This window comes from Aptenodytes patagonicus, chromosome 2 (assembly GCF_965638725.1).
Source record: "Aptenodytes patagonicus chromosome 2, bAptPat1.pri.cur, whole genome shotgun sequence".
NCBI classification, from domain to species: Eukaryota; Metazoa; Chordata; class Aves; order Sphenisciformes; family Spheniscidae; genus Aptenodytes; species Aptenodytes patagonicus.
In genome coordinates, this window is record NC_134950.1 from 110426944 (window position 1) to 110439244 (window position 12301).

General features: G+C 38.4%; 1 protein-coding gene across 1 annotated transcript in view; it reads right to left on the reverse strand.

Annotated features, from left to right (window-relative positions):
* CNTNAP2 (contactin associated protein 2) overlaps positions 1–12301 on the reverse strand; it is a 1225394-nt gene that overhangs the window by 220791 nt on the left and 992302 nt on the right. Inside the window, exon 14 of the mRNA XM_076330744.1 lies at positions 6810–6966. Within this exon, the coding sequence (XP_076186859.1) occupies positions 6810–6966 (157 nt within the window). The remainder of the gene's footprint in view (positions 1–6809; positions 6967–12301) is intronic.

A 12301-nucleotide genomic window follows, 5' to 3' on the forward strand; every position in this document is an offset into this window, starting at 1 on the left:
TAACGTAGTCACTTCTGATCACATAACACCTCTGTGGAAATTCCAGTTGCTGCCTAGATGAGAAAGTAATGGTAAAAAAATATCCAAAGATATTGTTATCAGCTTCTAATGAAGGATAGGAGAAGCCAGTGTCATGTAACTAGCCAGTTCTCTCTGCATCAGCAGCTCTGTTACTGAGTGTGCAAAGGGTTGAAGGACAGATACATTTTCAAAAGTGCCTAAGGGAGTCAGGAACTAAAATATCAATTATTTCAATGGGAATTAGTACATACTATACTTAAGCCTTGATGTCTACCTTTAATATCCTGTTAAATCTGGCTACAAATGACCTTCCTGTCATTGCCACTGCCACAGGCCAGCATTTCAACGTCCACCCATATTCCTGTCACTCAAACATCTCATGTCAATCTGAGCCCTGTTTGTTTAATTGTCTTTTCCTATGACCTGAAACTTTCTTTTGAAACACCCATTGTAGGAGAAGAGTTGTGAAGGGAAGGGGTGATGTACCCTGCAGAGCATTCTTGCAAACACCTCACAAAAATAAAGTAATTTTGCAGGCTCTGGAGAAATAAACTTTAATTTCCAAACTGTGACAGAGGATAAACAAGAAAGTGAGGCTCCCTCCTTCTGTTTTCATTGCTCATTTCCTCCATTTGTCCAAACCACTGTCATCTTTAAATTCTCCTTAATCCTTTTTGATCATCTTTAGGGCCACCAAGTAGTTCTTGAAAGATTAGCAGTCACATCAATAGTTGGCAGTGAAGTCCGTGCCCTACTTTGTAACCTGAAGTGCATCCTCATCAGGAAATGCTAAAGGAAAAAGCTTCTTATGTCACCTTTTCCCAGTAAATCCATGCACAACACCATATTATGTCTTCTCACATATTGCGGCTGCTACATAAGAAAAAGTAAGGAACCTGTGGTGTAGAAACTTTGGCCAATCTGGGTGTTTAACTGACTTTAGGGTCAAAGGAGAGTAGGAACCAAAATTTCTTTGCAGATCTTTACATTTGCTACTTAATTGGTACAGATTGTCTATCTCTACAATGCCAGACATTTTTTAAGGAACTGCATAAATGGTAATAATAACAATGTTTTTATTCAAATAAGATATTTTTTTTTTCCCAAAAGTCTTATGTTTTACATAAATTACTCATTTGAAGAAGATTTTGTTTAACAGCAACCAAGAGAATTTCTTGCTACTAATAACAGTAGCCTCAGTAAAGTTTATTCTCTCAAGATTGAGGCAATCTGACTTTGAATGTCAACCACACACTCTTTAATAAATGATCTTTGTGAGCAAGCAAAACTAACCTTTTTTATAATCTGACTCACTTGCCTCTGAATTAATTTCATTTTGGAAACAAATCATGGATAATTTGGGACTAAGGTTCATTTTGGTAGGATTGCTCTGGGTGAAGCTCTTTCCACCCATGTTTTTGTTTCTTTATCATGACAAAAATGATTGCTTAATATTTACATTGCAGCAACAACATGAGCTTCTCTTAAGAATCAGGTTCTATTTTAGATGATGTGTGCAAATACACATAAATTTGAATACCATATCTCATATTTTCTTCCAGTATCTACCGTTTGGCTTATCTACCATCCGGGCCTGATAATCAACACATTAGGCATGTGCTAAATAGCTCTACAACTTACAGAACGCTCTTTTCTATTTTATTCAGACAGACAAGTTTTAAAGTTGCTTAGTGAACTTTTACAGAGCATTAATAGAAAAACCATCCAGATTTAAGGTATATCAAGCTTATGGTGTAAGCTAGTCCCTGGGAAAAATTACATTGTAACTGAGTCCATAATTAACACAGCTGGTTCTGTACTTATACAAAATTACTCATACTTGGTAAAAAAAAATCAAATCAAACACAAAATTTAGGAAAAACAAATATTTCAGGCTGCTTAAAGGGCTTTAATTTGTCCCCTGTACCTATCACCATGATACAGTCCTTGACTGGTCACTGACTATTATTTTTTCCAGAGGGCTCCAGCATTATTCAGTAAAGGAGGCAGACAATACTCATTTAGTAAAACACTGTTCACTATCCTAATTTACTCTCATGCTTCAATATGTGGACCCCATTTTATATTAAATGTGTATTTCAACTCTTCCTATAAAGACCGCATTTTCTCACTGGATTTTCTATAGCACTCATTACTACAGTAGATGATTGCTTCATAAATCTACCTATCTTGCAATAGGAATCTTTGCAATACCTCCATGAGGTGAGTATCTGGCATCATCTCCATTCTACAGATTGGATGTTAAGGCTGAAAGATGTTAAGGTTAAAAGCACACATACAAACTGGGTTTCCAGTTCGGTACCCAGAAAATTAGGATCAAACTAATGACTGCTCTGTGAAGAAATGGCTTATGAAACTTGGCAAGCACCACGCAGGAATGTGGTTCCAGAGGCAGAGTTAGAATCCAGTTGTCCAGGGGAGCATTCTCCTGCCTTTGCTACAAGATCGTTTATCAAACTGCAATTCCTTTCTTCATTTCTAACACAATTTCTAACTTCTACAATAAAAATTGCGGGCAATATTCTACTTACACTACATCATTCTGATTCAGCCTGACCCACTCTTCAGTGGCTCCCCAATCTCCTTTAAAAAGAGCGCCCTGCACTTTAAAATCTGAATCTCTGCTCTGAATCTCTCTCTTCTTCTTCACCTTTCATTCCCACAATTTCCACTCAGCAGACTTCTTTTCCCATTTTACTTCTTTACCTTTTCTAATATAGTTGTTGCTCTAGCTACTGCCTTCTCCCCACTGTGTCTCCCCACCCCACCCCACCCCCCCAAAAGAAAAAAAAAAAACAGATATAAACTTTTTTCACATTGTCTGGGCTGGAGCAGAAAATAAGTGTGGGCATACCACAATCAAATGCAATGCTCCCAGCTATGGTCAAGACATACAATTACTGCAAAAGCCCCACCTGGCCTCTCAGCCTTGGTTTGGCATTTACTCAGCCCTTCTGTTTTAGGGGACTGTAAGTTCTTCTAAAATAAGTTGTGCTGATGAGCTAGGGTGACAGCTGTGGCAAGCCATGTTGTCAGTCTGTGAGCTGAGACCTGTCTGCTCATCATAAGCTGCAAAGATCCCTGTACTAATAGTAATTTCCACACTGTGCTGAAATACCCATGTAACTCTATTACAAAGGTTTATTAGTGTCTATGTCACGATGCCCGGATTTTAGTTCTGGAGTTATCTCAGTCAGCCCTTCCTTGGGGATCCTTGCATAGTGCTCCCCTCTGTACCAAAGTAATGCTCCCAATATTCCTAAGCTAACACTTTTTTACCTCTAAGGATAAGAAGATATACTATAGTTTATGCAATAGTTGGAATATGTAAAGTTGTATATGCAAAAGCAAGGTTTGAATGGATGAGATGGATGCATGCTTTCACAGCAACCAGATGCCTCTCTGAGCCTCTCAATGGCCTCTGCCCTTTTCGGGTTCCCATTGCTACCACTGGCTGAATCTACCCGCTCATGACAATTCTCCAAAAGTGTTGTTGCAGATACTGTGGTCCAAACCAGGAGCTGTTTTGCTGTCACCAGAGTTGAGCATGGACATGCTGGAGGCCCTGGTTAACATTCTGCCCCTGATAACTGAAGTCAGTGAGGTCTCCTCACCTCTGGAGCTCACTTGCTTTTTAGGTATTGATCAACCTGGCTAGAGAAAATTCCTAACTAGGACTCTTCAAAATAATTCCAAAACCCAAAACATATAACTTTGGAATGGGCTAGATTCTGTCAAAACTAAACTGCAAAAATAAATCTTGAACAAAATGTCTTTAAAGACTATAATGAGGCTTTCATTTCTTCTTGTGATTTACACACACCACAGATTAAAATATAATATCCAGTTGTACAATTATTTTTCATAAATTGTCCTGTAATACACAGTAGTTTTCCTGAAAAAACCCTTGATATATATCCAGAGAAATACTGTATAAATGTCTTTTTGTTTGAAGTTCTGAATAGAGTTGTGTATCTATTATGATAGTAATCTCATTTTAGATTTAAATAAATCTAATAATTGTATTAGTCTATTTATTAGTAGATTCCATTAATCTCAGTGTATATAGGGGGCATAGAGGTTACAGAAAAAGATTATTGAGTGAATGCTGCTTATTAAATTATCATCTGTGACTCTTAGAGAAGCCACAAGAAGAGATCAAAAGTCAATGCTATCTCCCCCATGCATTTCCCTCGGCGCAAAAGAAAACAGTCAACATATGGTACAAAGACTATTATTCAGGGAAATGCATCCAGTGCCTCAAACAATGAAAACCATAAGTGCTCCTAATTCTTCCATTATTGTAATTATTATTACAATATCTTCCTTTTGTCATTACCATTTTGTCACAGAACTAAACCTACCTCCCTCCTGCCACACTGCTCTAGTGCCTATGTTTGAGTCAGAGTCCTCTGACATTATATTCTTCACTCTCTATATAATTCTAGCTCTGAAGTTTGGCACCATGTCTGATTCCTCTGTCTCTAATATTGACTACTCTATCTCTGTGGTGTTCTATAGGTCACCCCATATCATAGCTAACAACATACTATCCTAACAATGTCAAAGCTTAGGGTGGCAATGTCTGTGGCAATGTTTGATTTCCCACATCCTAATCTATCATTTTTGCAGGGCCTGGAAGATTTCCTTTATTACTCTAATTTTGTATTTTTCATACTTCATTCTTGCAGACGACACCAAACTCGGAGGAGTGGCTGATATGCCAGAGGGTCGTGCTGCCATCCAGAGGGACCTTAACAAGCTGGAGAAATGGGCTCGCAGAAATATCGTGAAGTTCAACAGGGAAAAGTGTAAAGTCTTGCACCTGGGGAAAAACAACCCCATGCACCAGTATATGCTGGGGGCCACTCAGCCAGGAAGCAGCTTGGCAGAAAAGGCCCTGGGGGTCCTGGTGGATGCCAAGTTGAACATGAGCCAGCAATGTGCTCTGGTGGCAAAGAATGCAAATGGTATCCTGGGCTGCACTAGTAGGATTGTTGCCAGCAGGTCGAGGGAGGTGATCCTTCCCCTCTACTCAGCACTGGTGATGCCACACCTGGAGTACTGTGTCCAGTTCTGGGCTCCCCAGTACAAGGGAGACATGGGCATACTGGAGAGAGTCCAATGAAAAGCCACTAAGATGATTAAGGCATTGGAGCATCTCTCCTGTGAGGAAAGGCTGAGAGAGCTGGGACTGTTCAGCCTGGAGAAGAGAAGGCTCAGGGGGATCTTACCAATATGTATAAATACCTGAAGGGAGGGTGCAAAGAGGGCGGAGCCAGGCTCTTTTCAGTGGTGCCCAGTGACAGGACCAGAGGCAATGGGCACCAACTGAAACACAGGAGGTTCCTTCTGAACATCAGGAAACACTTCTTTACTATGCGGGTGACCGAGCACTGGCACAGGTTGCCCAGGGAAGCTGCAGAGTCTCCGTCCTTGGAGATATTCAAAAGCCATCTAGACACGGTCCTGGGCAACTGTCTCTAGGTGGCCCTGCTTGAGCAGGGGGTTTGGACTAGATGAACTCTGAGGTTCCTTCCAACCTCAACCATTCTGTGATTCTATGGTTCTGCGATTCTCCCTACTCTTTTTATTTTTAAATCCCTGACATACCATTAGAATTCTGTAGCTCTGTATTCATTAATAGCTGTATGAATGTCTCAATTAACGCAAAATAGTTTATGAGCCAGTATTGATTCAATTGCCAACAGGTTGCTATTAATGGGAAAAATGTTCCTAAAAGTATGGTTCCAGTTGGTCACTGAACATTGCATACCACATAAAATATGATGCTGCCTATCATGACAAGAGAGACACAAATGGTTAAAGCTTACAAAGGAAGTGTTCTAACTTGTGTGTTCTAACTTTTGTGTTCTCACACAAAATGATGATAAACTTTATGCAGTAGAGTGTTTATGGGAATATCAGAGATGCAAGTTTAATTCTCTTTTCTGCCTGAAGGGATTTAAACCCACATCAACTACCTCACAGTAGACTGCCCCTGTTACCAGGCTGTAAAATACGCTGGGGTAGGACTTCCTCAGTCCCTCTGTTAAAATTGTTCCACCTGGGATGAATCAATAACTATTTATTAGAGAAGAAACTCGAATCGATTCTCACTGTCCCATCCCAAATGGGTTACAGGTTTGTATTCTCAACCAACAGGCCAATGAATATTTAATTATCTCATGCAAAGTGCAACAGCTTCCTCTGAAATACAGAGGCTCATTCCATAATACTCTTAAAGCCTAGTTCTTAACACTTTTTTTCATGAAAGATGGATAATGAGGCTTGGAGTCACTAGATGAGTGATTTCAACTCATATTTCTCACATTCTACAGGCAAATGCAGCAAGAGTGCTCCAAAAAGGAGAAATTATGGGAAAAAAAATGGAGTTGCAGAGATAAAATTAAATACTGTATTGTAATATAATTGAATATGATGGAGACAAAGTTGCATGGGCAGCCAAAATGCTGGCCTTTCCTATAAGGACTTGACTTTGCAATTTTAGCATTCTTCTCTATAGTTCAGTTGATTTGAAAACATAAATACACTCCTTATATTTGACAGTCACAGATACCATGAATAAAATGGAAATGAAGAGATGGGTAGATACTTTGCAGGAGGGATTACAAATACAGTATTTTTGCCTTTGTTCTTTGGTAAGAAAGGAAATATATAAACAAAAGACATTCAAAATAATGGCAGTGTTGTAAAAGTTAAGAGATTCTGGTCATTCTCACCCTGCCTTCTTGTAAACCACTCACCATTGCTTATAATCAGCATCACAGTTGCAGTAGTACTTGGGATCAGTACAGTTGCGTTCGATGCCGCAGGCACATTTTTGAATGCCAGGTCCTGATCCGCCCCAATAGTAGTGCTTCTCATTGGCTTTTCCAACCCACCAGGTATATGGATTCCCTTCTGCAAGGAATGAAAATGCAAAGTTATGATGCATCAAAGAAGTAGAGCTCCATAATGCATTAACTGGGCTCAGATGTTTAATATGCAGAAGTTAATAACACATAACTGGACAGCCATCTCGGACTTCTGGCAAACAAATGCATTCATTATTATCGAACAATTCAAAGGACCTTGCCATGTAAACAAAACACATTTTCTTTTCTGTATTCATGCAATTTATAATGATTGAAATTAATTAAATAGTTTTTATCTTGTATGCTCTTTGTTTAGCTTTTTAATTGTTCTCAGTTTATATAATGAAAATGCATGGGCAGGTTCCATAATTATTTTCAATTAATTTCAAATTCATATAGTAAGCTATCAGATGGATTATTCAATATTTGACCACAAATGCTGCACAGAAAGATGCATTCATTTTCTCTCTCTTTTTTTTTTTTTTTTAAAATAACAGCTTTTAATTGGAAATTAATCTGTCTTCACTGGAAAACAAACAAGTTCATCATGCTCCCTCCAGCTGGTCCAAAGCAAAGTGTAAAGAGATATTATCAAACACCAAAAGCACCTTAACCATTTTTAAAAAATGTATTTTTTTTTTTTTTTTACTTGAGCAAAGGTGATATGAACTTCGATATAATCATATTTCTTGGCATTGGGTCTGTAACTTGATATTTTCATATACTGCTCTAAGTTTATTTCTAATGCTTTTGGACTAACTAAGCCTCTTATGTGTAAAGACATAAATAAATAACCCCCCTGTACTTTAATTTCTAATCTGAAAAAAAAACCCCCTTACTGAAAAGTTTCTTTTTATTCCTTCAGTTCAGGAAGACACTTAAATATGAGCTTAACTTCAAACCCGTGTGAATAACCTAATCAATCTCAATGTAATTATCTTAGTGATTTTTCACATTTAGAAAACATGATTGAACTCAGCCTAGAAACATGTTTCTTTAAAATGTCTTTTTCCCTCATCTAATCTGCTGCTGGTATTTTCTCATTAAATCGAATGAAGATTTTTGCATGGAATTCACTTATTAATAAATTTTACAGGTAAAATCCTACCTAATAGATATTCTACTTTTCATAATTTTCTGTTTGTGCATCTCACTTATACATCTCCAAAAAACTACATCCATAATCCTAATAGCCATTTCACCATTAGATTTGATCATCTAGACCATAAATCTACTTATCCAAGACATATGTTGAAAGTCATTCGCACAGAACTCTAAAGAAAATTAAATTCCAGAGATGGAGAGGGCAAACAAAGATCTGCACACATGTTAAAAAAACACCAAAACTCAAAAAGACACAGGTCTCTGGAAACACTTGCTTTGTTCAATGCTTTTTAATTGTTAAACATCATATAAAATAACACTATTGAAAATACAGTAACGTGAAAAATTCGGCTGAAGGTTTTTATTAATGTTACTATGCTGCACAGTATGACCATTCAGCTCTAGTGCTAATGCAATGGGTACGGTAATAGTGTGACTTGATTCTAGAGTCTAAATTGGTCATTTTAGCTTCTGTGACTCAATTATCATGGAACTAAGTGCTGCGCGTTAGAAGTGTGCCATGTGAATGCTGCAGCAGCTTTTCCAACCTGCAATACAATCTATCAGATATGACAGTACGTAGCCCTGGCTTCCAAAAGATTATTTAATAAGTGTGTAAGGGTAAATGTTATCTTTCCACAGTGAATGACAGAATCGCTTTTATTGATACAAGATCCAACTACAGCATTAATGATATCTGAAGCTCCTATTGTATTTTTTTCCCCTCTCATCTTTGAAGTTAGTTTTTATGCTGTAGTGGCAATGCTGTAGTTTTGACTGTTAGTCAAAATTCTCTTTGTTTACATCCTTCCTGTCAAGCGAAGGATTGCATGATTCAGTCAGCAAGCACTTCACTGGGAAGCAAAGCTGCTAATTAAAGCACCAGAAGAAAATAAATTACTTTAATCCTCAAAAAGAGGATTAAAAATTCAGAAACAGGTAGAAATGATTAAAGCAGATGAAAGTGATAGGAGAATTACAGACTACAGTGATGGGTGTCACAAACCATTATGACAGACACAAACAGGGCATGTTTTAACTCATTTAAATGACAAATGGCATACAGTTTTAAACTCAGAATGTATTCTACTGTAGACAGAGCCATATTTCACATCTATTGTTTTCAGTGTGCATATACACTAGCTAGGGATCTGGCCCTGTTTGGACGCATGCTTCTTCATTATGAAGAAAAGACCTACCTGCAGGCTTAGGAACACAAATGAATTTAGGAAGATTTCCTATGAATCATGAATTTCCAGAAAGGTCGAGGAGGGAACATATTATTTTAGGGGGTTTGCATTCAGCACATATTCTGCTAGCCATCCCCACAACCAGTAATTCCAGCACTGCCCTTCTGGACACCACCAACAGTCTGTAATTGCCCAGCATATTGTACTAGGGCTTGCAATAGAGGGGCTCTTAGTAGACAGCTCTCGTTAGCCGGCTACCGCGCAGTGGGACAGACTTTCCATTAGGACATAACCTCATGCACTGGAATAGGATGAGCCTCACACCAGACCACCGCACCACAGTGGCCCATACAAAAAGCTCTGGAGCTCCTTGATAATCTATGGTTAATAAAAGAAAAAGGTGGGGAGACACTGTTGTGTCCCATCACTCTGTGCCAGCCAAAAGGAAACAAGTCCTTTGTGGCCATCCTGGTTCATGTCAGCCAAGAAAAAGAAGAGCAGCATTTTGTCTAGAGTTCATAAGCTCCAAATCAGGAATGCTATGCAGATATATTGCAGAGACCACTATGACTGGGTATAACAAATAGCAAAACCCCTGGATTGGAGAGACTAAAAGAACAATAGAAAAGAAATCCTTGAAGGGAGAAGGATGTATCATGCAGGTATAAAATAATTTAGAAATAGGATCACTCTTCCTCTCTCACATTTCACCCTGTTTTATAGCTCTATAGTCTCCTTTTGAGGATGTGAATCCTTCTGCCTCAGAGCCCTTTGCTTATTTTTTCTGCTTTGGAAGCTGTTGGAAAGGGCTGACCCAAGTAGAAATAGTAGTGCACTGCAACATGAAGACTGATCATTAATGGTTATAATTCTAAGCATCAGACTATTTTATCATACATGATTATTCTGCTAAAATGTCAATACTACCAGTCTTATGACATTAAAAGTATATAAATTCAGTTTAAGGACAAAAAAACGTAGAGGGAAAAAGTTATATATAAAAGTTAAGTATATTGCAATGACAAGTAATGCCAGAAGATATTTCTTCTGTTTTGAAGTTATCTTTTCTTACCATAGGAACAAATTTTAAGTCATGGGATAGCTTTTTTGCTGTTGTCATTGATTGATTGCTTCTTTCCCCCAAGCTTTTGCGGACAAATAGCATCATGAGAAGAAGGAGCAGGAGAGATACTCTCTGCCTGCCTTGGGATTTTGGTTAGAATCAAGTCTTGATGCAGAACTGCTCTTTGGGCACAAAACAACTCTCCTTCAAGAGTGCTGTAGGAAGTGTTTAAGTCTATGTGTGCTAAGTTATGACCAGGATGCCTTTCCATTTCCCTTCTTGAAGAGAAGCAACTTGCAAGGTGTTGTGTGCTTATTACTCAGTCACTTAGCAGAAAATAATGATGGTATCAGAGTAAGATGTGGATACCAAGAAAATGGACAAAGATACCCGAGGTTGATTAACCTTACAGACAAAGTTAATAGCTGTGGTGTGAGAACAGTCTTCTAAGGGCAAAATGGCTGATCGTATGGGGCATGTGGACATAGTAGTATGGCCAGAACATCACATTCAAACCATATTTTTAGTGATTCAGATCTCTCTCTCTCTCTCCGCCCCCCTTCCCCCCCGCCCCCCTTAAACATTTACATGCAATGCAGTTAACAGTGGTTACAATGGCTTTGCAGTGCTGGACTTTGATTAAAATTAATGCAAAATATGATTTCCTATTTAAATCCATGTACAATGTTAGCCAAGATTTGCAGTTATTAAATCAAAGTATGTAAAGAATCTGGTCATAAGTGTTTTCTATGAAGAAGTTCTCCCCTTCCACAGAATATTCAGAAAAATGTAAAGGACTAAGGGAACTTCTTTGCACTAGCACAGATCTTTCAGTGTCATAAAAAAGCGATTCCTTTTTCATCTCATAAATGTATCATTGCCTGAACCATTTCATTTAATATAAAAACATACGAAACCAAAGTTAATGTAGTATGAACAGAACTCTTAACAGTCAATAATATATTTATTTCTAACGTAGCCAAAAAGTCTTAAAATGTATAACTTTTGAAAGCACACTTTATATTTTACTGAGCATTTAATAAAACCAATTGGTTTTATTATTTTTAAATGCAACTGATTAATAAAAATGGCGTTACTTTCAAGATTTTAGGGCTGTTGTTTCAAAGCTGTTCAGTACCAGTAACTGAAACCTCAGTACTGAGAGAACTCAGATTAGGAAACTGAATAAAGTGGACAGATGCTCCATGGTGCTCTGCATTCAGTAGGCTTCATTCACAATACAGCCCTCAGAGGGCTGATCACTCTATTTCTTATTTGTAAACTACCTGGAGAAGCTAAATGCTTCTTTTTCATTCACCATCTCCTCACCGTAGCAAATTTTCCTCCAGTCTCTTAATTCTTCCTTCATTAAAAGACAGCACTTTTTGCAACAAGGATCTGCAAAACCTGGCTGACTCCTATGGCTGCTGGAGGAAGACTGGAAGTATGTTGCTTCTGCTGGAAGGGAGGAGGCTGTTCTCCACTCCAGCAATTACTCTTATGCACCTTTTCCAGCTTCTGGAAAAAAAGGAGCAACAGTGGTGACTATCCAAGCCTCTTCCCTTGGTTCTCTGTCCAGCTCTTTCCCATTCCTAGCACTTTATTTTGGGAAGAATAGCAACAGAAATTAATATTGACAGCGCTGCTAAAACATGGCCCGTCTCACCTGGAGTTCTGTGCCTGACAGGGGCAATGGGAGGCAATACTTAGAGAAAAGATCTGAGTTTGGCTATTACTTGAGGTTGATTATCTTTGCACTCCCTCAGCATCAGTTCATTGCATTAAGGATGCTAGAGGGTATATTTCTGCCTATTCCTATCAGTGTCTGTTTATAGATCCACTGCCCATTAATTTGCCTAATTCCTTTCTGAACCTGTATATTCTATCTGCATCTGCAGCCTCTTGTGGTGAATCAAAGCAAGCTACAACTTGCTCTGGATAAGGATTATCCTGCTTCGGCATGTCAGGAAATTTTCCTGACCTCTATCTGGTCCTTAAAATCAAAGGGAATGGTTTATAAAGAA